The following is a 21,660-nucleotide window of genomic DNA, read 5'->3' on the forward strand; positions in this document are numbered from 1 at the left end:
TAACCTGTTTCAAAAGAGAGACTTGGAAGATACCTGTGTGAAAAAGTTGATTTTGCCTAGATTGGGGAGACAGCCTGCTAAATTATACTGCTTTGTTACCCTTTAAAGCATCCTCCTGTGGGGTTTTTACTATCTTATTTAAAGCACTTGTTATCTCCTGTGCTGCCTGCTGCTTGTGGCTGCCTCCCTGCCAGTCTGTCTGCATCTTCAGTCCCTGGGTGTAGCTCTCTCAGGAGAGAGGTTTAGGAGCCAGCTTGGTGGCTTTCTGGAAATATGTGAGTGCCTGATTCCAAACTTCAGTGTAAACAGGGATTTGCTGGTTTCAATTATGCTGAGCCTCATTTCTGAACGCCAGGGCCCTGCTTGCATTGTCCTAACACAGAGGAATTTTCTCTGTGGGGATATTTATGTTGCTGACTCATTGCATCAACTCAGAACAGATTTATGTTTACAACCCACCTCCCCCCCCCCCTTTCTTCCTTCTTCAGCCACTCCTAGCAATACTGAATCTGTTCTTCCTGCAGAACACCTCCTATCTGCTGGAACAGGCTGCAGCCCCCAGCCCACACAGGGGCTTGCTTTAAACGGGTTCATTCTGATACAGCTTTCCAGTTAACTGTGCTCAGCTGGAACAGCTCAGATACAACTTAAAGCAGTGTTACTGATGAGGTAACAGGAGTGATTTTCCTCCTGGCAGGGCCATGTTCACTGCCAGCCATCCCATGCAGCCACAGGTACACAGCAGCAGAAGGGGACTCCTGAAGTTTAACCTTCCTCTGATGGTTCCTTTCTCTGATGGTTCCTTCTTCTGATGGTTCCTTCCTTCCTCTGATGGTTCCTTCTTCTGATGGTTCCTTCCTCTGATGGTTCCTTCCTCTGATGGTTCCTTCCTTCCTCTGATGGTTCCTTTCTTCCTTTGATGGTTCCTTCCTCTGATGGTTCCTTGCCTCCATGCAAGCCCAGTGTCTCCTCCGTCCTCTCCTTCCAAACCAGCACAGCAGGGACAGTTCTTCTGCACTTCCCTTAACGCTCCTGTACTTGTTCAGATCAGTAAGTGCTGAGCATTAACACCGTTTCACCTCTACAGAAATACATGTTAATTCTGGAAACACATCACAGCTTCTAACATTAAACAAGGCCTTTCAATAAGCAGCTGTCACAGCAGCTCTGTGATGTTCTTCTAGACCCACTGGACCGTGTGTCAGCTTTTATGGTGTTCTCAGAACTTCAGCTTTTAATTAAGCAAAAACCACTCGATACGCTGAATTCTCTGAGCAGCCAGGCACATGCGAATACCGTTTCCAAGGAGCTAAGAACAGAGACGGCAGAAGCAACGCTGTATTTACTGTTTAATACCAGGGTGCTCAGGCACTGTGCCAGGCAGTGGCCTTCCCGGACAGACCCCCCCAGGGAGAGCCTTCTGCAGACCCAGGGCTCCTCCGCTGCGCCCGGAGAACCTCCCCCGTCTGCTGGGGTCTCGACTCAGGGCCTTTGGCAGCAGCGGGGCGAGGGTCCCCATCATCCCCTCCCCACGCCCGTCCTTGCGGCGGGGACACCGTGAGGCGACAGACGGGGAACGGGAACGGGTCCGGCTCCGCCTCAGCCCCTGGCGCCGGGCGGCCCTGTCAGGCACCGCAGCGCCCCTGGGCTGGGAGCCGCTGAGACCCCGCCCTCATTTCAACGGCCTTCCCAGGGGCGGCCAATCAGCCAACACTTCCTGCAAACCCGCCAGCCAATAAGAGCGCTCCACGAAGGGCAGCGCCGTTGGGGCGGGTTTTGAGGCGGGCACGCGTTTGAGCGACTGCGGTAAAAACCAATCGGAGCGCCGGACGGGCGGCGGGGCGGGCCGCGGGGAGTTCTCTCCGCCAATGGGAGAGGAGCAGCGAGGTGGGCCGGGGGCGGGGCTGGCGGGCGGCAGATAGGCGGGCGGCGGCGGCGGCGCTGGGTGCGGGGACACGTGACGGAGGTGAGGGGAGGCCGGGGGCGGCGGACGGGGCTGCGCGGCGCTGCGGGGGGTGAGTGTCCCCTTCTCCCCTGTGCCCCGGCCCGCCGTGACCCCCACCCGCTCCGCGACCACTGCGGTGCGGGAGCGGGCCCTCCCGCGGGGCATGCCGGGGGATTGGCGGGGTGAGGCGGCGGGGGAGCCGGGCCTGCCGGGGGGCGTGCGGTGGGTAGGGCCTGGAGGGGGGGGTGGGATGGGATGATGCGAGGCCTCGGGAGTGGGGGGTGACGGGAGGCCCCTGCGTGTGTGCGGCGTGGGGCAGGGAGGGCGGCGGGTCCCTGGGGGTAGGGGGAGGTGTGGACCCCCGGGAGGAGGGGAGAGAAGAGCGGCCGTACCCCGGGAGGCTCTGAGGCTGCGGGCGGGCATGGGGCTGCTGCGGGTCCCGCCGGCTCTCGCTTGGCCCCTGTAGGCCTCTGAGAGGCCTGGCGGGGAGCGGCGGGTCTTCTGGTAAGTTCTAGGACCTGGGGGCAGGGTCGCGGCTGGAACGGGGCCGACTGAGCCTCTTGTTGCCCCGCGCCCCCGATGGGGTGGGACGGGGAGCAGCTTTGAGGTGGATGTGGGTTGGCGTGTGAGTTGGGTTTTACCAAGCTTCCTGTTCTAATGTCGGCCACTAAGGTGTGGAAATCTAAAGATGCTTCCTGTGAGCCCTCTGAACTCCCAAGGGGGGTGGGTGTAGAGCATAGTGTGTGGCTTGGGTTGTGCCAGGGGGAGTAGAAGTCTCTGGAAATGAGGTGTTCAAGGTTCTGGACTGGAGGCCCAAGAGCTGGGGGAGATGTGGCCCTTGAGCAGCAGGAATGGCAAAGGTGAAGTGCAGAGCAGGAATCTGCAGCAGCAAGGCCTGAGAGTTTGGAGGACTTAAAATTACTGTGCTTTGATTTTTCCCACCTGAATATAATTTACACTGGGTGCCTTCAAAATAATACAGAAATGACATTTCAGTTCTTGTTTGTGGCTGGGGATTGTATTGTGTACTTCTAAAATGGAAACAACCTACACATTTGAATTAAAATGCAAGTAGCCTACTTCTTGCTTGCCTGTACTGATTCTAAGGGTGAACTCTCACATGCAGTTTTGTGGTTAAGAACTTTCTAGGCTGTAGAAAGGGAAACACTGCATGTGATTTGGTTGTGAAGGGAAGATGACATATTAATAGCAGTATTAGTAATGGTGAAGGTCCAGACTATATTATTATTAGTGTCAATGTAATTAATGCTGCAGTGTTTCTGCATCATGGAAAACTCTGGAACTCGTTTAGAATGTTAGATGTCTGGAAACTTGTCTGTAGTAGTGTAATGTATTTCTAACTGTGGGATGTTTATATGGCTACTGACACGTTGGTTTTATGGGATGTCTTGCCCACTGTGACTTGGGTTGTTGCTGGAATACTGCAAGGAGGCAGTGGAACTGTAATAATGTATGATGTAATACATATAACTACTGGTTAAATAGAGGTTGAAATATACTACTTTAATTTCAAATTGATCCACTCTAAATGACTTCAGAAACCTTACTGTTGATTGGCTCACATTATATGGGTTTATCCAAAGCACCTCATGAAACTAGGAAAAGGTTTAAGTTAAACTTCATGTTTATATTAAATCTTGGCATTTCTTGGATTTTTAAAATGGTATGAAGGGAATACTTTTACAATTCACAGACAATATCCCAAGCTGTGTGCAAGATGTAAACTGCTTCCTGGTATCAGCTGCCCTCCTAGGAAGGGAAGCCAAACACAGAACAGTAGGAAAGCTTGCAGCTTCCCTTAGGTTACCCTCATTTGATGTGCTGCAGCACTTCCCCCTAAGTAAAAGAATAAATCCTTTATGGTGAATATGCTGTGACTTGTACTGAGCCCTGGCTTTTACTTCCTTTTCTGGCCTTTCATTTTTCAGCCTGTAGTGGTGATCATGGCAGCAGCCTGTTCTTGCTGGCATCAGTTCTAGAGCAGGACAAACTTGAATTGATTTTTAGGCATGATGGTCTTGAAAGATCTTGAGGCACCTTCTGATCTCTCCCCCACTTAATGTAATTGTTCTAGCAACCCATCTGTTTCATGGTCAAAAAGCCTTCCAGTTCTGTCTTTGCCCTCCAAGGACTTCTAGTTCTGCAGGAATGATTGCTTTGCTGACAGGCAGTACATGGTGTTTTCTCCCTTACAGTATCTGTGCTGTTGTTGTACATTATTTTTAGAAAGTGGCATATTTGGAATGCTTATTAAAAACAAGCTTTGTTTCTGTCACCTTTCACACCTAATCTTTTGCCTGGTTTGTGCTCCTTAAACCCAAAACAGAAGGCAGCTTTTTCTGTGAAACTGTTGAGCTCTCCAGATGAAGTTTGGCTAATCCTTTGGAGGAGACTTGCCACAAATCATAGGAGTCTATCCCAGCCACGCCCTCCTAAAAAAGGAAAAGAAAAAGGAAAAGAAAAAAAGAGAGACGGGGGGACACATTTACACAAACCACCTCCCAGGCTTCTGCCTGTGGCCACTTGTGAGGAAGGCTGTTTGCAGTTCAGCCTTGTCTGCCATTCATGGAGTTACAATGTTAAAGGCAGAATCTTCCAAATGCTGAAGCTGCTTTGCTGCAAAAGCAGGCATGGGAAGAGAAGAAGTGTTGCCTGCGTGATACAAATGGCTACATATAAGGTTGAACATAATTTTATGGTCTTTCTGAGAGGTGATGAGGGGTGATGTTCTTACCTCTGCTGTCAGAGTGGTTCCAAAGAATGGTTATCAATATGGTGATAGGTGCTTTATATATAAATATAAATATATATATATAAAAATAGTGTACTGGCTGTTGAAATGAGTGTTTGGCTATACAGTTAGTTTTTGAGCTTTGCTATAGGTCTCCCAAATCTGCCTAAAGACAGATCTGTCTTAAACAAGCATAGATGATAGTACTGCACATGAAATTATGGCATTAGGCTGACTTTGCTGCCAACAGCTTAATTTCATTTATCCTTGGCTACTTACTTTGTGTTACAGTACTTTCCCTTGTCATGCTGCAACAGTTTTTGCCTTTGCAAGCTGGATTGGACTGGGGTATTGATTCAGGGTTAAAATAACATGGGAAGAGGACTTCGAGCCATCTTAAACCAGCTGCTGGTTCATCATGAAGCTGTGTAAACAGTTACCCTGGCACCGCAGAGGAGCCAGGATGTGGAAGGTAGTGTGAGATGTAGGAAAGGTTTCCTCTGCTATTCTGTAGTTCTGACATGGAACTAGTGGACTACAAACCTTTGCTCAGAAACCATAAAAATGTCATTTGAGAGGGAAAATGGGTATCTGTCTCAGCCTTACTGTTCTTGGTTTCTTGTGTGGGTTTTGGGGTTTTCTTGTGTGTGTATTGTGATGAATTTCTTTACTTTTGTGCCTTTAAGTTTTTGTTCCATAATTCTTGCCTTGCATGAGGACACGTTGTGCTTGTTTTTACTGGTGTGCTTCCACTGTAAATACCATGCTGAAATCAAGCATTTGGAACACAGGACTTTGTTAACAATTTTTATTCTTCTATATTTAAGTCATTCAGCTGTCACTTCAGATGCTGCTGAAATAGAAACAACTGCTCTCCCAGTTAAATTACTGAGGTGTAGTTCATAGTAACTGATTTTTAATGACTTGTTCCATCTGAAAAAAAAAATTAAGTAGTAAACTAGGTAGCCAGTAGCAATTCAAATGTAGTTATACATTCTGAAATATGCAGTGTTAAGAGCTGGCTTGATGAACCACTCCAATAGATTAGTAACCAAGGAGATGATTAAACTGGTTTTGCAGGCTGTTTGACCTGACAGGGAAGTTACTTTCTAAATGGTATGTTCTGGAAGTATGGTAGAAGGACTTTACCATCCTTTGTGTGGGCCCTTTCACTGTCTGTCCTTTCCCAGGACACACATGTTAGAGAAGGATGACAACTGCCTTCTGGGTGGGTCAGGTGTTTCCAATGTCATGCCCATAATTAAGAACTTTCCCCTTTATGCCCAGTGAAAAGAGTTCTAAATAAAAATAGATCTCTGAAGCTGCATGACTTCCTTCAAAGCTTTGAAATCCAAAGGTAGCAATCACTTAGCCCTACATTTTAAGAGTTGCCACTTCTATGTGAAGAAGTTGATCCTCTCTCTGAATCCCACTGAAATTTGGTTTAGTTTTACTGAGTAAAGCTTCCATAGTGGGGCTGCTCCGGGTGTCTGTTTTCAGTGCTCATGGAAATTTTGGGGGAAAATGCCTCAGCCTTTTGACAGGCAGGTGACTTAATGTTAGCTTAAATGTTGGCTATAAATTTTCTAGTGTAGAAGCTGGTTTAGCATGGAGACAGTCTTCAACTCTCTTCATAGTTAGTGCTTTGGTGTTACAGAGTACAGTAGAGTTAGTTTTTCTGTCGATCCAAAGGGTCTGTCAGTGTCTGAATGCATTAGTGGAAAAAAAAAACCCTACAGATGAAGTTTTAGTTATCTCTGACTTGAAACGTTAGGGTGAAAATGAGGGTTGTACTGAAGCAGAATGGAGATGTCAGAAGCTCTTGCCTATTATGAAAGGGTTCCTTTGTTAAAGGTTTTCAGCAGTTCCATGATCAGAAATACACTAACCTTTAGAAATATTACACAGTTAAACCTAAAGAAGGGATGTGAAGGCAGAGTCAAAAATGCCTACTGATAATTGCTTGGAAGTTGGATGCTTCTTCAGGAGAGAAATTTGGCAACAGAGTAGGTAGCATCTGAAGGCTACACTACATGTTAGGTGACTAATTGAACACTGGTAGTTGCCAGCAACTTAAAGCTCCCCTGTTTTATACAAAACCTGAGTTTCTCTCCCATTCCCCTTCCCATATATCTTCTGTTTAGAAATAACCTAATTTACTAGGGCATAGTCATGTTTATGATGTGTCCCTAAGGACTGTGTGAAGTGAAGCTGAAATTTTCTCCCCTAGCAGTACATCCATTATGGATAGAGGTAGCTTTTTAAATATCAAAACGTGCTTCACTTAAATTTGTCTTCTAAAGAACAGTGTAGAGAAATAAGATAAACCAGGTACCTCGAGTTGCCAGGGAGTGGGTGTGAGTCCACCTGTGCCTGGTTAGGGCAGGCCCCCTATTACCAGGGGGCCAATAAAGGTGGGACACACACCCACAGAAGGCACCTCAGCTCACTCTGGTGCGAGGCATGGAGAGGCCAGCAGCTCGTCGAGCCTCTGGAGCAAGAAAGGCTCTTCCTGCTACACTTCTACCCTGGAAGCGCTGTGTGGTGGCTGGAGTCCTGGAAGAGACCAGCAGCTCGTCGAGCTTCAGGAGCAAGAATGGCTCCTCCCACTACAGAACATAATGTTTTTTTATTTCTTAAAATTTCATTATTAACCTGTAGCAATATACAAGCTAGAGTAAGGTGATTGGCATGTCAACTGGTAGTAGCAGGAGATAGTAATCTTTACTCAGTGTGTATGAATGGTAGCTTATGTTGAATTTGAGTCAGGTTTAATGTGTAAGAGGTGTCTTAAACAGCTCTCTGTAGAGATACAAACTTGTGAATACTGTTTGCCAATGTCTATGAAGAGTCAAGGGCATGAAACTGGATTAGCTTCTCTTTGTTGTTACAACTTTTTTTTTTTTTTGGGGGGGGGGGAAGCTTGCTTGGTAACTTGAGCTGGTTGTACATCTAGCTTGCAGTAAGGCTTCTCAGACCTCAAATTCAGCCAGAGCAATAACAGGTAAATGTAGAACTACTGAGGAGATACCTGTGGCTGCACAGATGTGCAGAGTGACAGGTCCTGCTCCATGCTGGGTGGGTCACTGGTAGAATTGTCTGGTTTCCCTAGGATGCTTTGGTAGAAGAATATATGGAGCAGCCTTGTATGAATGAAGGGAGGTGGATTTGCCACTTACATGCTAGCATTTGCCAAAGTCCATTTGCAGCTGACAAATACTTCCGAAGGATTGCAGTTGAGATGGGCTTGTGAAGTAAGTAATTATGTATGGAGTTGGTACTGGCCTCAAGCAGGGTGATTAAGTTATTTCAACAAAACTTCATTGCATGTTGACCAGTGGTGAGATTACTAAAGGGATTACTTGTGTGCTAAATCATTAATATCCTTTGCACAGGCTTGAGAGGAGGTATGGAGAAACACCTTCCTCTTAGAAGGAAAGGATTGGCTTATCTTTAACCTTGATGTATTTTAAAGATTAATTTCCTTGTATCACGTTCCAATTGATGAAATGGTGGCTCTGTCTGCATAGTTCACTTTGAACACAGTTATAAAACTTGGGGTGAAATCTTACTGAATTTATCTCTGTTAAAAATGTGTGGGAGGTCTGGTTGATAATAAGGTAAAACAAAATGCAACCTTTCCCTTGGAATGGTGTTCTTGTGCTGTCTCATGTAGTTGTTCCTGTCACACAGGGCACATCTAGAGCCCCAGAAATCAATTCTTTCAAATGAAGTTTCAGGGTCTTGTTTTCTGTACTGGTTTTTATGATGGGGGAGCATGGGTTTATTATGTGTGCAAGAGGAACTTGAATTTCCAAGGGTACCAATGTTTGCTTGACAAGTTTCATTCCTTGGTTTTGTGTTGTGGTTCCCACATTAGTAGTAAGAGCTATGAGCTGCTGTCACATCTGTAACTGTTTTCAATTTTGGCTGTATACTGTCCATTAAGCAAGAAAGCTTTGCTCATATGTAACAACAATTGAAAGTTTTTTGTCAGCTGTGTCCTTTTGGCTCAGAGGTGTTTTGGTGCAGTTGCCTGAACCATGAGCATGAATTTAGAGCATAATATCAGGGCCATCACTATTGCTAGAAAACTGGCTGCAACTGCATGTTGCTGTAATGAGAAACTGGACATCACCTCAGCACAAGTCTTTAAAATAGTTTTGTTGTAGTTATAAAACATCCCCTCTGTTGTTAGCAGTGAGTTAAAGAGTAATCCAAGAATGGTAGATCTGGTATGCAGCGTAGTTTTGAAGTACTGGGCAGTGTTGATAAGCCTTTAAGACTGTGGATTCTTTTAGTTGCCTAAACATGCTTTGGAAAGTTGAAAGTTTGTTTTCTAGTGTGAACTGAGTCCCCTACAGGCACTATTAACTCTGCTTGAGTTATGTTTGTAAGTCTGCAGGGCTACACCCTGAGGCAGGAGTGTAAGGGAAGGAGGGGGTGTTTAGTTTTTTACTTACTTTTGCCAAAAGTATTGGTCTCAGTTACAGCCCTGGTATTGGAAGAAAAATTTGGAATGTGATTGAAAGGAGAAAAAATGAGCAAGGCACAGGTTGTTCTTGTGGGTTTCTTTTGGGGAGATAAAACTATGAGCAGCATGCTAGAAGTTGTTGCCTTCCTTATCAACTTAAAAGTGCAGTGATCTTGTAGCTTTTCTAGCAAGAAAGTAGAATTGAAATGCATTGCACTTATAAAATCTTTTGAGCTACAGCTTGCCAAGATCTACCATATTTTAGGTGTCACAATGGGCTGGGCACTTTATAAATTAGTTGAACTTTGGTATTAATTCTGTAAAGCCTCTGTTACCAGATCCTTATTCTTTGGTCATCCTATTAGAGATCATAAAAAGAGGAATCAAATGAAAACTGTTAAACAGGAGGAAGTTTTTTCCTGCGTCTGCCTCAGTGATCTCGACTGCTTGTAGACATGTCTGTAGTATCTATGACTCTTAGTAATTCCAGAATAAAACCTGAAGAAAGGGGACTGATAATTGAAAATGCCAGTGTCCTGCAGATGAAAGCACAAAAAAATACTGACCAGGAGAGAGAGGATTGATTACTCTGTAGATTACTCTGCTTGAAAGAGCTTGCTAGTTGTAGTTCAGTTCCTGAACCAAATGGAAAGTTCAGTTTGACATTGAAGGAATTTAAAGTCCTTCAGAAGCAAGAAACAGTTGGGTTTTCTGTTTGTGGGTTGTTTTTTATTATTATTTACTTAGGCTTTTGTGGTTACGTAGGTTGTGGTGTTGTGTACATGTGTCTGCTGTTCCACTCATGCAGTCTGGCAGAGCTCTGTTAGACCAAAATTCTGACACTTCTGCAGGCCTTGCATGCAGGGTTGGGTTTGTATTAAATCCTTCAGTTTTACATTGCACTCCTCTGCACCTTTAGAGCTGTCTCAAGCAGCCAACTGCAGTAAATAACAGAACTGGCAAGATAAGTTTGCACTTGTCTTTCAATGGGATGACAAGGCACTTTACATTTGATCTTGCATGTTGTTCTTTTATCAAGAAGCAATGCTTCATTCTGTGTGAAGTGCTGGCCTGACCTCTTTTCCTTGTCTTATTGAGATCATGGAGCTGAGATGGCTACTCTGTGTGACCCTGCTGGCTCTTGGAACTCTTGCTGTCCAAGCACATGATATGGATGATGACAATGAGGGTGATGATGTTGTTGATATTGAAGATGACTTGGATGATGGGATTGAGGAGGCAGAAGAGCTGAAGCCTGAAACAAGCACTCCTCCTCCAACTCCAAAGGTTTGGCATTGAACTTCTTTTAAAAGTTGAATTGATGCTTATATTGTAGCTCCTGTCAGCCTGATCAGCGTTGTCTTTACTTTGCTAACATTCATTTGATAGCTGCCCCAGCCTCAAACAGTGGCATTTTTTGTGATGTTATTTAATATGTTATCTGGGAGCAGGGCTTGGAATTAAGCCTAGCTGCTTCACTTCTGTCCTCATGTCCCCCATGTTCTTTCTGCAAACTTAGATCCACTCTTGAAACCTGCCATTTGATGTGATTATCAGGAGGTAATGCTGATGTTTCTAGCTAGATGTGTACTTATGTTGTAGTTACAGTTGAGCACATGGGCTTGGCACAAACAGCAATATTTACATAACTTCTGTGTTTGCTACAAGGATGTTCCAGGTAAGTTGTACCTGAGTGTTGGCAGGACAGAATGTGAGCTCTATATGCCTGTATTTCTTTAGAGTAGAGAATGTGCCTTGAAAGGTGTATTAATGCCTCACTTCTCCCATAGGTTACCTACAGGCCCCCAGTCCCAACTGGTGAGGTGTATTTTGTGGAATCCTTTGATAAAGGAACTTTGGATGGGTGAGTACAATCTAAAGGACAGCAGATAATTTTAGAAAATGGTGAAAGGCAATGAAACCCTCCTAGAGCCTGGGCTATTCAAAACAGAATCAAGGGGCAGTGGTTGGTGATGATTGCAGCATGGCTGTATTGGACTGGCTGCTAAAAGTGCTGAGCTAAAATAGTATTTCCTTAAGTTCTGGTAACAAAGGGGAGGTAAGCTGTAAGTGTGTAATATTTTAATTCTCATCTGACTTTAGGTCATTTTTTTTACAAGAGGAAAAGACTGAGACCATGGTGTGACTTTGGGGGGTGGGAAGAGGCAAATGCAGAAAATATTGCAGGTTTGGGGATTGAACACATTGGGGATCAAGAGACTGGGATGTAGTCATAGGACAGCAAGGGGTATCTTACCTTAAGGACAAGATTTTCAGGGGGGGAAAAAAAAAAGTATGTTTTTCTGACCATTGGATGTCTGTCTTGTAGATGGATCCTGTCCAAAGCCAAAAAAGATGATACAGATGATGAAATTTCCAAATATGATGGTGAGTCCAACCCAGATTTTGGATATAATCCAAAATTTGGACATCATCTGTCAGACACTTCTCACATCTTTTGTCATATCTCAAGAAGAGGTGAAAATCTTTGTTTCTGTTTCCCAGTTAAAAGTTGTTTTTCACTAAAGAGGGTGAGAGGAATGTTTATATGCCTAAGAGCCAGTAAGTGTAGTTCTGATTTGGACAAAACACCTACTTGGAGATTTTGAAGTAGTGAAGATGTTATATCAGTACCTTAATAAGATACTTTATAGGGCATTACTGCAAAATGCTGACTGTCTTGTTCAAAAATGGGCTAAACAAAGACTGTCTTGAATAAATTTGAATGATGTTTGGTTAATTTTTCTCTAGGTAAATGGGAAGTCCAAGACATGAAGGACACAAAGCTTCCAGGAGACAAAGGGCTTGTGTTGGTAACCCGAGCCAAGCATCATGCAATTTCATCCAAACTTTCAAAGCCTTTTGTGTTTGATACCAAACCCCTTATTATACAGTAAGTAAAGGAGAGATTTGTGTTCTGTTACTTCAAGGGTGACATGACAGCAGGCTGAGGTTAATTCTGTAACAGGTCTTGTTGACTGGGGGGGTCTGGATGACACAAGATACTGTAACCTATTATTATCCTGTTGAAGTAAGAGTAAAATAGCAACCCAGATTCCAAAAGTGGGAAGCTGTGAACAGTATGGGTTCCCCTGAAGCCTGAAAAAGAAAAAAGTCTATGAAAACCAGACTTGGTAACCTGTCTTGGGGCTCCTTGGGGCACTTGATTTAATTGTAGTAACAAGATCAGGCAACTGACTTTTGTACTGCTAATTGTGAAAGTTGTTCCTTTGGACAAAAGCTGGTCTGTATGTAGGTCAGTGCATCTGCATCTTCTTATGCAGTGAAGTAAGGTAGAGTAGACAGAGTGGTAAAGATGCACTTATATCCTCCTTACTTTGTCTTAATTAATTTCTCATGTAAGATGAACAGCTTGTCCAGCTCTATTTGGCCATGACTGATGTAGAAGTAGGTACTTGCACGTGTATACTAGCAAGAAGGGGGTGGTGGGAAATCAGTTGGATTGTGGATTATTGCCTACTTTATCTTGTGCAAATATGAATTAGCTTATTCTTTGTTTAATAATGATTAGTCACTTGCTGTGTGTGACTGTTTAGTTTTGACTCAAAATATAAGACTAAAAATAAGTCCCAGTGGTCATTTGCTCCAGCTGCTGGCATTGAGGGAGGATCAAAACTACTTAGCCTATTCCTGACAGAGATGTTTTGCCCTTTTCAGACTCCTTTACATCCCTAAATATACTGTTGTATGCTTATAATACTAAAGGGGCTACTTCTAGGATCCAGTTGTTGTTGCTTTGGTGGTCTTGCAAACTGAGTTGTCTGTCTTTCATTAATCTCTGTTGTCTTACATATTGGGAAGCTTTTTTCTCTACTTCTGGATCATAATCTTCTAGACTAGTACTCAATTTAATCCTTTTTGACAGGTTAAGTCTTCTAAATCCACAGTTTCTCTCATTTCTCAGGCCCTTATGAAATATTTCTTAGTCCTTAGAGTGTGCTGTGTATTTTTAATATTCACTGGGCATGTGATTTTAAAAAAAACCAACAAAAGTCTGATTCACAATCTGTACTTGAAAGTTGTCTTTCAGAAGTAACTCTTTCTCATGTTTTTCCCTTTTCTGTCCAAAACTACAATTAGGTATGAAGTAAATTTCCAAAATGGAATAGAGTGTGGTGGGGCCTATGTGAAATTGCTTTCAAAAACCCCTGAATTGAACCTGGTGAGTAATGCTGCCACTTGGAGTATTAGCCATGAAAGAAAGCTTTTCCATTTTGCATCCTGCTGAAGAAACATCTTCAGTTAAGGCAGTGGGGCATGTTTAGGGCCTGACCTCCAAAGTATGTTCCACTCAGCAGTTTCTGATTGGAGAGGATAAATAGGGAAATCTGGCCTATTGAATGAAAACTCCAGGGTTCCCTACTAGCTGAGCATTTCTAGACCTTTGCAGTTGACAGTGTGCAAGAATTAAGAATTCCCAAGGTTCTAGGTTTGAAGAGGAGGTATCTTATGAGACTAGCCAAAGTATGAGGAGAAACCTCAGTAATCTGTTGCCCAGAAGGAAGATTCCATATTTTATCTTAACTCTCAGATTGAGACAATGCACCAGTTGTAAGTGTGCACACTAAATACAACTTGGCCTCTCTTTTGATGCTGCTTATCACTTTGTGTGAAGGAAACCCACTGGACTAGCTAGTTGGTCATTATTACTCCTGATAGTTCTATGCTGATAGCTTTCAAAATCCTTTATTATAATCTAGAGATACACTGAGACATTGTGGTTGCTACTTATCTTTTTGATAACACCTGAATAGCTGCTCTTTTCCTTCCAGAAAGTAAAGATCAAAGGTACAAATTCAAGTGCCTGGGATAATTCCAGTGTTACCTCTGGAGCCTTTTAATCATGATAGAAGCTTTAGTGTGGGTATTTCTCTGGTATTTCTCAAGTTGGAGAGAAACTTCTAATGAATTGGGAGTTTTTATACCAGGTGGTGACTGATTTGTATTTCAAAATAATAATAATGAAGTTTTACATTGTTCTTAAAGGATCAGTTCCATGACAAAACTCCTTATACAATCATGTTTGGCCCTGACAAATGTGGAGAGGACTACAAACTGCACTTCATCTTCCGGCACAAAAACCCCAAGACTGGCAAATATGAGGAGAAGCATGCAAAGCGTCCAGATGCAGACCTGAAAACTTACTTTACTGATAAGAAAACCCATCTTTATACTCTGGGTATGGGGACTGTTAACCATGCATAATAACCACTACTACATTTCCTGAATATAAAGCTCATAAAATGAGCCAGATGAGCAACTAAATATTTGTTTTAACACAGTGTACAACTGAAAATCACTTGAACGCTCTGAATGAAAAAGCTGATCTGGTTAAACAAAGGCTCATTTCTTCCTTGCAATAAGTCTTGATTCATGTAAGAGAGGTCATGAGACCTTGAAGTTAATAAAAGAAGAACTGAATTTCAGAGCAGTCATAAGTAACTTGATACATTAAGTATATAAAAAAAAATTACCAACATCTTTAAACTTCTTGAGTGCTGGTCCATAGTAATTTGGGTTATACTGGGCTTTAGGCTTGGAGTGATGATCCTTTCATAGTACCAGTCAAACTCTTGTCATTCTTAAAGTACAGTGTCTGGTCTTGTATCTTAGCTATGACTACAGTCTTTCAGGGAGTGCTTAGGAGATTCTCTCTTGCTTTTTTTTCCACAGAGGCAGCAGTAGAGAAAGAAGTGAGAGTCAGTAACAGAGATTCTTGAGCAAAATTGAAATGTATACATTCTTACTACTAAGGCAGTACTTAATGTGTCAAAATCAACTTGCTGTGGTAACTAGTAATTCACTCTACAAGCTTACTTGTTCTTCTAGCATATATAAAATAGGATTCCTGCAATTAAATGTTATTCTCACAAGGTGTGATGTGGTTCATCATCACTAGTTACACTTTGGTATAAGGTGAAAGGCTCTTAACAGTTCTTTAAGGCAGTTGTTGCCTGGGTGGTAGCTTGAATTGCTGAAGTTTTAGTTGTACAATGGCAACGAGTGATGCTTTGAATACACACTTTGTATTGCATTTGTAATGTCTACCTGAACTTTTCTCCTTATAGTCTTGAATCCTGATAATAGTTTTGAAATACTGGTTGATCAAACGGTTGTCAACAGTGGGAATTTGCTGAATGATATGTCTCCTCCTGTGAATCCACCTCGAGAGATTGAGGACCCAAATGACCAGAAGCCTGAGGATTGGGATGAGAGACCAAAAATTCCAGACCCAGATGCTGTCAAACCAGATGACTGGTAAGCTGTTGGATGGGTGGGATTGAGGGAAACCTTAACCTCCTAACTTGGTCTTGATCAAAAAAATCTATTTCAGGTGACTTAGAGAAGGTTTAGAGTCTCACCCTTGTAATCAAAACACAAATCATTTCAGGCATCTAAGCAGCAGTTCAGTAGAGAAAAGCAGGCACAATCTGTGTCTTCTGGGAATTACTGTTTAGTGCTACTGTGCTGGCCACAGATAAAAGTTTTCCTGAAAGAGCTCTGCTAGCTGATGCTTTCATTCTATACAAGATCAAAAAATGAGCTGCAAAAGGTGTAACTGTCAGGTGTTTGTAGTAGATGTACAGTTAGAAGTGACTGAAATATCAGCCTAAATCAGAAACTGATAACTGGGTTTCTGTCTGAACCTGTGCTTTGTGAATCATAGACTCAATTCCAAACTCAAATGTGTGTTTGCAGCAAGATAGGAGATTTCTGTAATACCTCCTTTCCAGGCTGGTTTTAAAGAAACAAATATTACCATGCAGTTGGCACCATGACTGTGCCATGAGGCTCATCTATTGGTAACAGATTGCAGGGCAGCTCTGTTAGGAAATCAGGGTGTCATGCTTTCCCTATCCAAAGTGAAACTGCCTGGTTGTCTAGATATGGAGACTTGCTCAGAGCCTATAGAATCATGCCTTGGGGCTGAGAACTTCTATGCATTCTGTGTTAATATGTAATATTCTGTTTTCCAGGGATGAGGATGCTCCTGCAAAAATAGCAGATGAAAATGCTGTGAAACCAGAGGGCTGGCTGGATGATGAACCAGAATATGTAGCAGACCCTGATGCTGAGAAGCCTGAAGATTGGTATGATTACTGCCTGTTGGTCTGAAGAGTTTTGTCTTATTGTGTTCACCTGTGTACTTTTCAACTCTTTTGTGACTGTAACCTGAACAGGGCAGGGATGGGAATCTTGCAGTTGTACCATGTTTGTAAGGAGCAGCAGGGGGAAGGCTGTGCTCAGGGACTGGCTTTTGTTGAGCTGTGCTTTGTAGCTACTTCTAGAAATCCTCATTCCTTCTGTGGTGTCTTTATCTTCAGACCTGTGCTATACAAAGTTTCACTATCTCCATTCTGTGGTAGGAATCTTCATCTTTCTGGAAGTCAGACATTGTCTGAGTCTTTTAATCTGTACAAAGACAACTTCAGAACTGTGAATTTTCTTTTTCAGGGATGAGGATATGGATGGTGAATGGGAGGCACCTCAGATTGCAAACCCTAAATGTGAGACAGCCCCTGGCTGTGGGACCTGGCAGAGACCAATGATTGACAACCCAAACTACAAGGGCAAATGGAAGCCTCCTATGATTGATAATGTGAACTATCAGGTTGGTGTTTTCATTGCTTAAACTGCTGGCTAATGCAGCATTTCTTTTACAAAAAGGAGAATTATTTAAATTCAGCAGGTGTAATTAAGAATACAAATACTGCCATGATTTTAGTGTGTTTCAAGTGGACAGGTTCAAAGTGCTTTCTTACTTGGTTTCACTTACAAGTTAGCACAAATGAAAATTGATTCTCAAAACCTAATGAGTTGCACCTGTAGAGATTGCAACAAAGTGCAATTAATTTGTCTTCCTTCAAAATGGACTGAAAACTAAAAATTGTATTACAGCAGGTGAAATTGAATGTCTTTGTCTTTAATAGGGTATATGGAAACCTAGGAAGATCCCAAACCCGGATTTCTTTGAAGACTTGGAACCTTTCAAGATGACTCCCTTCAGTGCTGTGGGACTTGAGTTATGGTCAATGACTTCTGACATCTTTTTTGACAACTTTATCATCTGTACTGAAAGAGCTGTGGCTGATGATTGGGCCAATGATGGATGGGGACTGAAAAAGGCAGCTGATGGTGCTGCAGAGGTGAGAAATAGAGGTTTAATTGTGTCCTGACTAAGGAGCATTGCTGTTCTGTCCCACTCTTTATCAATACATATCTATATGTACCAAGGCTAGGGGTTATACTAAACCAGATTGGAACCTGAGTTCCTAATAATAATATGCTAATAGTTGCTGTTAGTAGCAATGAGCACTCACTGTTCTTTTGTGAGGTTTTTTCCTCTGATAGATGAACTGTTGAGTGTAGCCTAATTTTTAATATGTAAATGGTATGGAATTTGCTATGGAAAAAGTACTTATGCAGGTTAACTTTGTTTTGAGGTATGAAATATAATGTTCAAAGTTGCAAAAAGCCTATTTGAAAATTCTGTAGCCTAAAGTAAATGCTACAGTTTACTGTATGGGTTGAAAATTGACTTTTTTTTTTTTTAATGTTATAGCCTGGTGTTGTGGGCCAGATGATGGCAGCTGCTGAAGAGCGTCCCTGGCTTTGGGTGGTCTACATCCTCACTGTGGCTTTGCCAGTGTTCCTTGTTGTCCTTTTCTGCTGTTCTGGGAAGGTAATGCTTGCCTCTGATAACAGGGTGTGGCAGTGTTTGAAAAGAAATTCAGCAGAATGTGCCTTAATGTCTCAATTGCCTGTTTTTGACAATTCATTTTTTTAGAAACAGCCAAGTGCTGCAGAATACAAAAAGACTGATGCTCCTCAGCCTGATGTGATGGATGAGGAAAAAGAAGAAGAAAAAGACAAAGGAGACAAGGAAGAGGAGGAGGAGGAGGAGGAAGCAAACGAGGAAAAGATAGGTAGGTAAAATCTTGAAACAGATTGATGGAGTAAACAAGCAGGATGGGCAGACATGGAGTAAAGCCAGTGGTGAACTGAAGATGTTAGAAGTAAGAATGAGTTTGGTTTATTTTTACTTCCCTTAGAAGAGAAGCAGAGAAGTGATGCTGATATAGGAAGTGCTAGTCAAGAGGAGGAGGAAGAGGATGAGGAAGAGGACAGGAAACGTGCATCAGAGGTAAGAGTGCTTAAATCCTTGAGGGAAGTCTTGTGACTTTTTTTCCTTAAGTCGTGTAGAACAAGCCTTTACTAAAATGTTAAAAGTTAACCTGGCTCAGGTGATACTCCCTTCCAGAGTCACAGCTGTGGAAAATTTAATCACTCTGCAGAACAGGAAGTGCAGTGCAGTGCTGGCCACCTTACTAGAGGCACTGCTGTGGAACTGTATTGTCAGAGGAGGGGAATTGTGTGCAGTCAGGATGTGACCTCTTGTGTGCTCCACACTGACATAATGGCTGACTTAACTTCAAGCAACACTCCACCCATTTTAAGGGGATTGAAGCTGTGGAGTACACTCAGCAGGTAGTGTACATCCACTGTGAAAACAAGAGGGAGGATTTCTGTCCATGTATAGAAGGGAAGGATAGTAACATTGGATCCTAATGGAGAGCTGAAAGTGGAGATTCTTTGTAGGCTTTTTCAAAATGTTTTTAAGGGCATCCTTAGACTTTGTTTCCTTGACATTTACACAGATTACTTTCTTTCAGGAGGAGGAAACTGTGAATAGATCACCCAGAAACAGAAAGCCAAGGAAAGATTGAAAAAAGTCGTAAGAACTTGACCTGTGATTTATTATTTTTTTTTTCCAAACATGGTTCTGGGAGAGGACCTTGGACACCTTACATTGAAACTTGGACAAACCTCAAGATTTCACCATCCACAGGTTCCAGTCACACTATCCAATGTAATGGAATGTCTAGCAGTAAAATATTTGCAATCATCTGTTTTAAAGAACATCATTCCTGTAGAAAGAATGCATTTAATATAATGGGCTGTGGATTTTGGAATGTAACATAACTAACCTTTTTATTTTTGGTTCTAAATATTCTTTTCTGGTTTTAAGTAGATTGGTAGAGCTTTTCCGATCTCAGACCTTGGCTTAATTTAATATATTAATTAGTGAAAAATAACAATGAATCTTGAAAGTGATAGGTTATAAAAATGCAGTTTTATAACTAGTTTTTTTACAAATACGTAAATTCCTAAGTGCACCAATGTCTTTATATCCCCTCAACTTTGTTAATTGTTTGAGGAAAAGTTGTCAATGTATTTGACAACCCTTCTGCCCTCAAAAGAAAACAGAACTGGGGAGGGGAAACCAATTGTGAAATTTTCCAATCACCTTCATTCTTCTGTGGGGAGGGGAAAGATGAAGGGGTGGAAGGAAGGAGTTAGTCTATAGAATATGCATACTATGCATGGCTAAAGCCTTGTTAAGTGTTGACAAATGATCTGGGATTTGGAGTGGGTCATCTAAATGTGGCATTTAATCCTTTGGACCTTGAAGATAATGGATTTTGTTAGTTCTTGAACTTTTTGTAAAGCTAATGGGTTGTTGCAGGAGGGTGGGGGGGGGTGTTATGATACTTCCTCCTTCCCCCCTCCCCCTGTTTTCCTTTCTCTGTGACTATACAGCTTTTTTCTGAGTGCAGCTTTGCCTCAGTTGCTGAAGTGCTTCATGTTCAGCTCATCATCAAACTGTTTTCCTAGCTCAGCCTACTCCTTTCCAGGGTCCAAACACTGGATAGGACAGTGTCCCATTTCCTCTCACTGTTATCACTGTATGTCTACTCCTGTAGAATGGGCAAGGTAGTCAGGTAGACAAGTTGAACTGAGTATTTGTTAAGAAAAAAAAAACAAAAACAAAACCAAAAAAAAAAAGAGAAAAGAAAAAAAAAAAACAAAACAAACCACCATGATGTCAGTATTGTAGGTGGGGAAGGAGCATGTGGAATATCTTAACTGGTATGTGAAACTGTTTAAGTCTTTTATCTGCTCTTCATGTAACAAATGCATCCTAAATTATATTGTGAATGTTAGGGAGTTCCAATTCCAGCTGAATAAATTTTTTAAAGCATTGAGTCTACAACATTATACTGTTTCAAACACTTTTTTTGTGGAATGCAGGTGATCACTACAAGATCATACCTCTGAGGGTGAAATCTATGTAACTTCATTACACTGTACCAAATATGTTGGCTTTTGGATGTCTAGATAGATAAAATTTTGCCTTTGTTTAGAGTGAAATTAAATGTCCTGAGATTTTTCTTCTTGCACTGAATTTAAACACTCCAGTGTTGTTTGGTCATAGCATAGGTATAGTGGGGGGCTGGGGAGGGAAATGTGTTCCAATTACTTGCAAACAATCCAACCAGTTACTGAAAAACTCTTCATTTTTGATTGTGGGTTTGGTTTTCTTTTTGTATGGTGTTTTTTGGTTTTTGGTTTTTTTTTTTTGGGGGGTGGTGGTTGGTTTTTTGTTTGTTGGTTTGGTTTGGGTTTTGGGTGTTTCTGTTTGGTTTTTTTCTTTTTTTTTTTTTTGTAAAACATCTCACTGCCTGTCCTCATGTTGTATCCCTTTCTTGTGTTTGAAATCTTAGTGATCATAAATGCATAGCAGGATTTCTTGATCTCTCTGCAGTGTGCAAATAAACTCTTGTAAGCAAGATTCTGGAAGTAATTTCAGACTTCTGTTGGGAGCTATTGCATGTTTAGAATGCCTTTGCCTGTTGAACACCTGGTAAATACAGCTCCTTATTGCAAAAATAGCTTATACTCTGACACTGAAGATGTCATAGCTTAAGCATTGCTACTAGCTTGTTCTCAGGACTGTATTTTTATCAAGGAGCAGCTGCTATTTATGACTCAGTCCTTTGAGATGGAATAGATGTAAATGGTTTCAATTCAGCTAACATTTGGAGCACAACAAATCTGTTAATCCAATGTTTGTTTTTTTTTTAATCTAATATGCAAATTGCCTTAAATTCCTAAACAATTTGTTTGCATACGTGTTCTTTCAAAGCATCAAAAGTGAACTTAAGATCATCCATCAGCTTTAACTAGTATTATATTAAAGCTAATTGTAAAACTACATTTGCTTTTGCTCAATCTCCTGATGGTCTCCTGTCTGCATGTTACAGCTTTTTTAATACCCTAGTGTATGCTTCTTTAAATAATCACTACAATAAATGAAGACTTTCCAAAATGGATAGACAAGGCCAAAGTTACCTTTTATCCTGCTTTCTGTCTTGGGTGGCTGAGTTTAACCTTGGAATCACTCTCATTTTTTAAAGGTTTGGAGGAAAAACTGGCTATGTGCTTATCCTGAGGACTTTTAAAGCACAGCTGTGGTTTGGATGTATTGCAGTCCAGTTGTAACCTATGAACTAGGTTTGAAACTGTTGTTACAAATACCAGAAGGTGCATTTGGGGGCTTTGTGTCCCTGCACCTGAGTGTCAGCTTCTGAAAGGAGTGTTCTACTCAGCTGGGGATGCTGTGTC

At 42.1% G+C, this 21,660-nt stretch overlaps 2 protein-coding genes across 5 annotated transcripts; one reads left to right on the forward strand and one right to left on the reverse strand.

Annotated features, from left to right (window-relative positions):
* Positions 1 to 1,672: 1,672 nt before the first annotated feature.
* LOC115599118 (proline-rich protein 2-like) lies at positions 1,673 to 2,368 on the reverse strand. The gene has a single exon (XM_030459416.1). It carries the CDS (start codon positions 2,366 to 2,368, stop codon positions 1,673 to 1,675), a length of 696 nt encoding a protein of 231 aa, XP_030315276.1.
* CANX (calnexin) lies at positions 1,907 to 21,365 on the forward strand. 4 transcript variants are annotated; one of them, XM_030458810.1, is made up of 15 exons: positions 1,907 to 1,966; positions 10,270 to 10,458; positions 10,962 to 11,035; positions 11,501 to 11,559; positions 11,923 to 12,064; positions 13,273 to 13,354; positions 14,179 to 14,371; positions 15,261 to 15,450; positions 16,170 to 16,283; positions 16,648 to 16,804; positions 17,124 to 17,339; positions 17,756 to 17,875; positions 17,981 to 18,119; positions 18,246 to 18,337; positions 18,867 to 21,365. In XM_030458810.1, the coding sequence occupies exons 2-15, from the start codon at positions 10,273 to 10,275 to the stop codon at positions 18,918 to 18,920; spliced, it is 1,818 nt and encodes a 605-aa protein (XP_030314670.1). In that variant the 5' UTR covers positions 1,907 to 1,966; positions 10,270 to 10,272; the 3' UTR covers positions 18,921 to 21,365. The 4 variants fall into 4 exon arrangements, with proteins under 4 accessions (XP_030314670.1, XP_030314669.1, XP_030314668.1 ...); XM_030458809.1 differs by lacking the exon at positions 1,907 to 1,966 and adding an exon at positions 1,967 to 2,014 and having other exon boundaries at positions 18,867 to 20,248; XM_030458808.1 differs by lacking the exon at positions 1,907 to 1,966 and adding an exon at positions 2,029 to 2,127 and having other exon boundaries at positions 18,867 to 20,248.
* Positions 21,366 to 21,660: the final 295 nt, after the last annotated feature.

This window comes from Calypte anna, chromosome 13 (genome assembly GCF_003957555.1).
Source record: "Calypte anna isolate BGI_N300 chromosome 13, bCalAnn1_v1.p, whole genome shotgun sequence".
Classification (NCBI taxonomy): domain Eukaryota; kingdom Metazoa; phylum Chordata; class Aves; order Apodiformes; family Trochilidae; genus Calypte; species Calypte anna.

Excerpts from the sequence above, each read along its gene's own strand:
- LOC115599118 (XM_030459416.1), bottom strand. The coding sequence starts at position 2,368 with ATGCCCGCCCGCAGCCTCAGAGCCTCCCGGGGTACGGCCGCTCTTCTC.
- CANX (XM_030458810.1), top strand. The coding sequence starts at position 10,273 with ATGGAGCTGAGATGGCTACTCTGTGTGACCCTGCTGGCTCTTGGAACT. Across the intron at positions 11,036-11,500 it reads GATAAAGGAACTTTGGATGG|ATGGATCCTGTCCAAAGCCA; the intron begins GTGAGTACAATC and ends TCTGTCTTGTAG. Across the intron at positions 15,451-16,169 it reads GCTGTCAAACCAGATGACTG|GGATGAGGATGCTCCTGCAA; the intron begins GTAAGCTGTTGG and ends TCTGTTTTCCAG.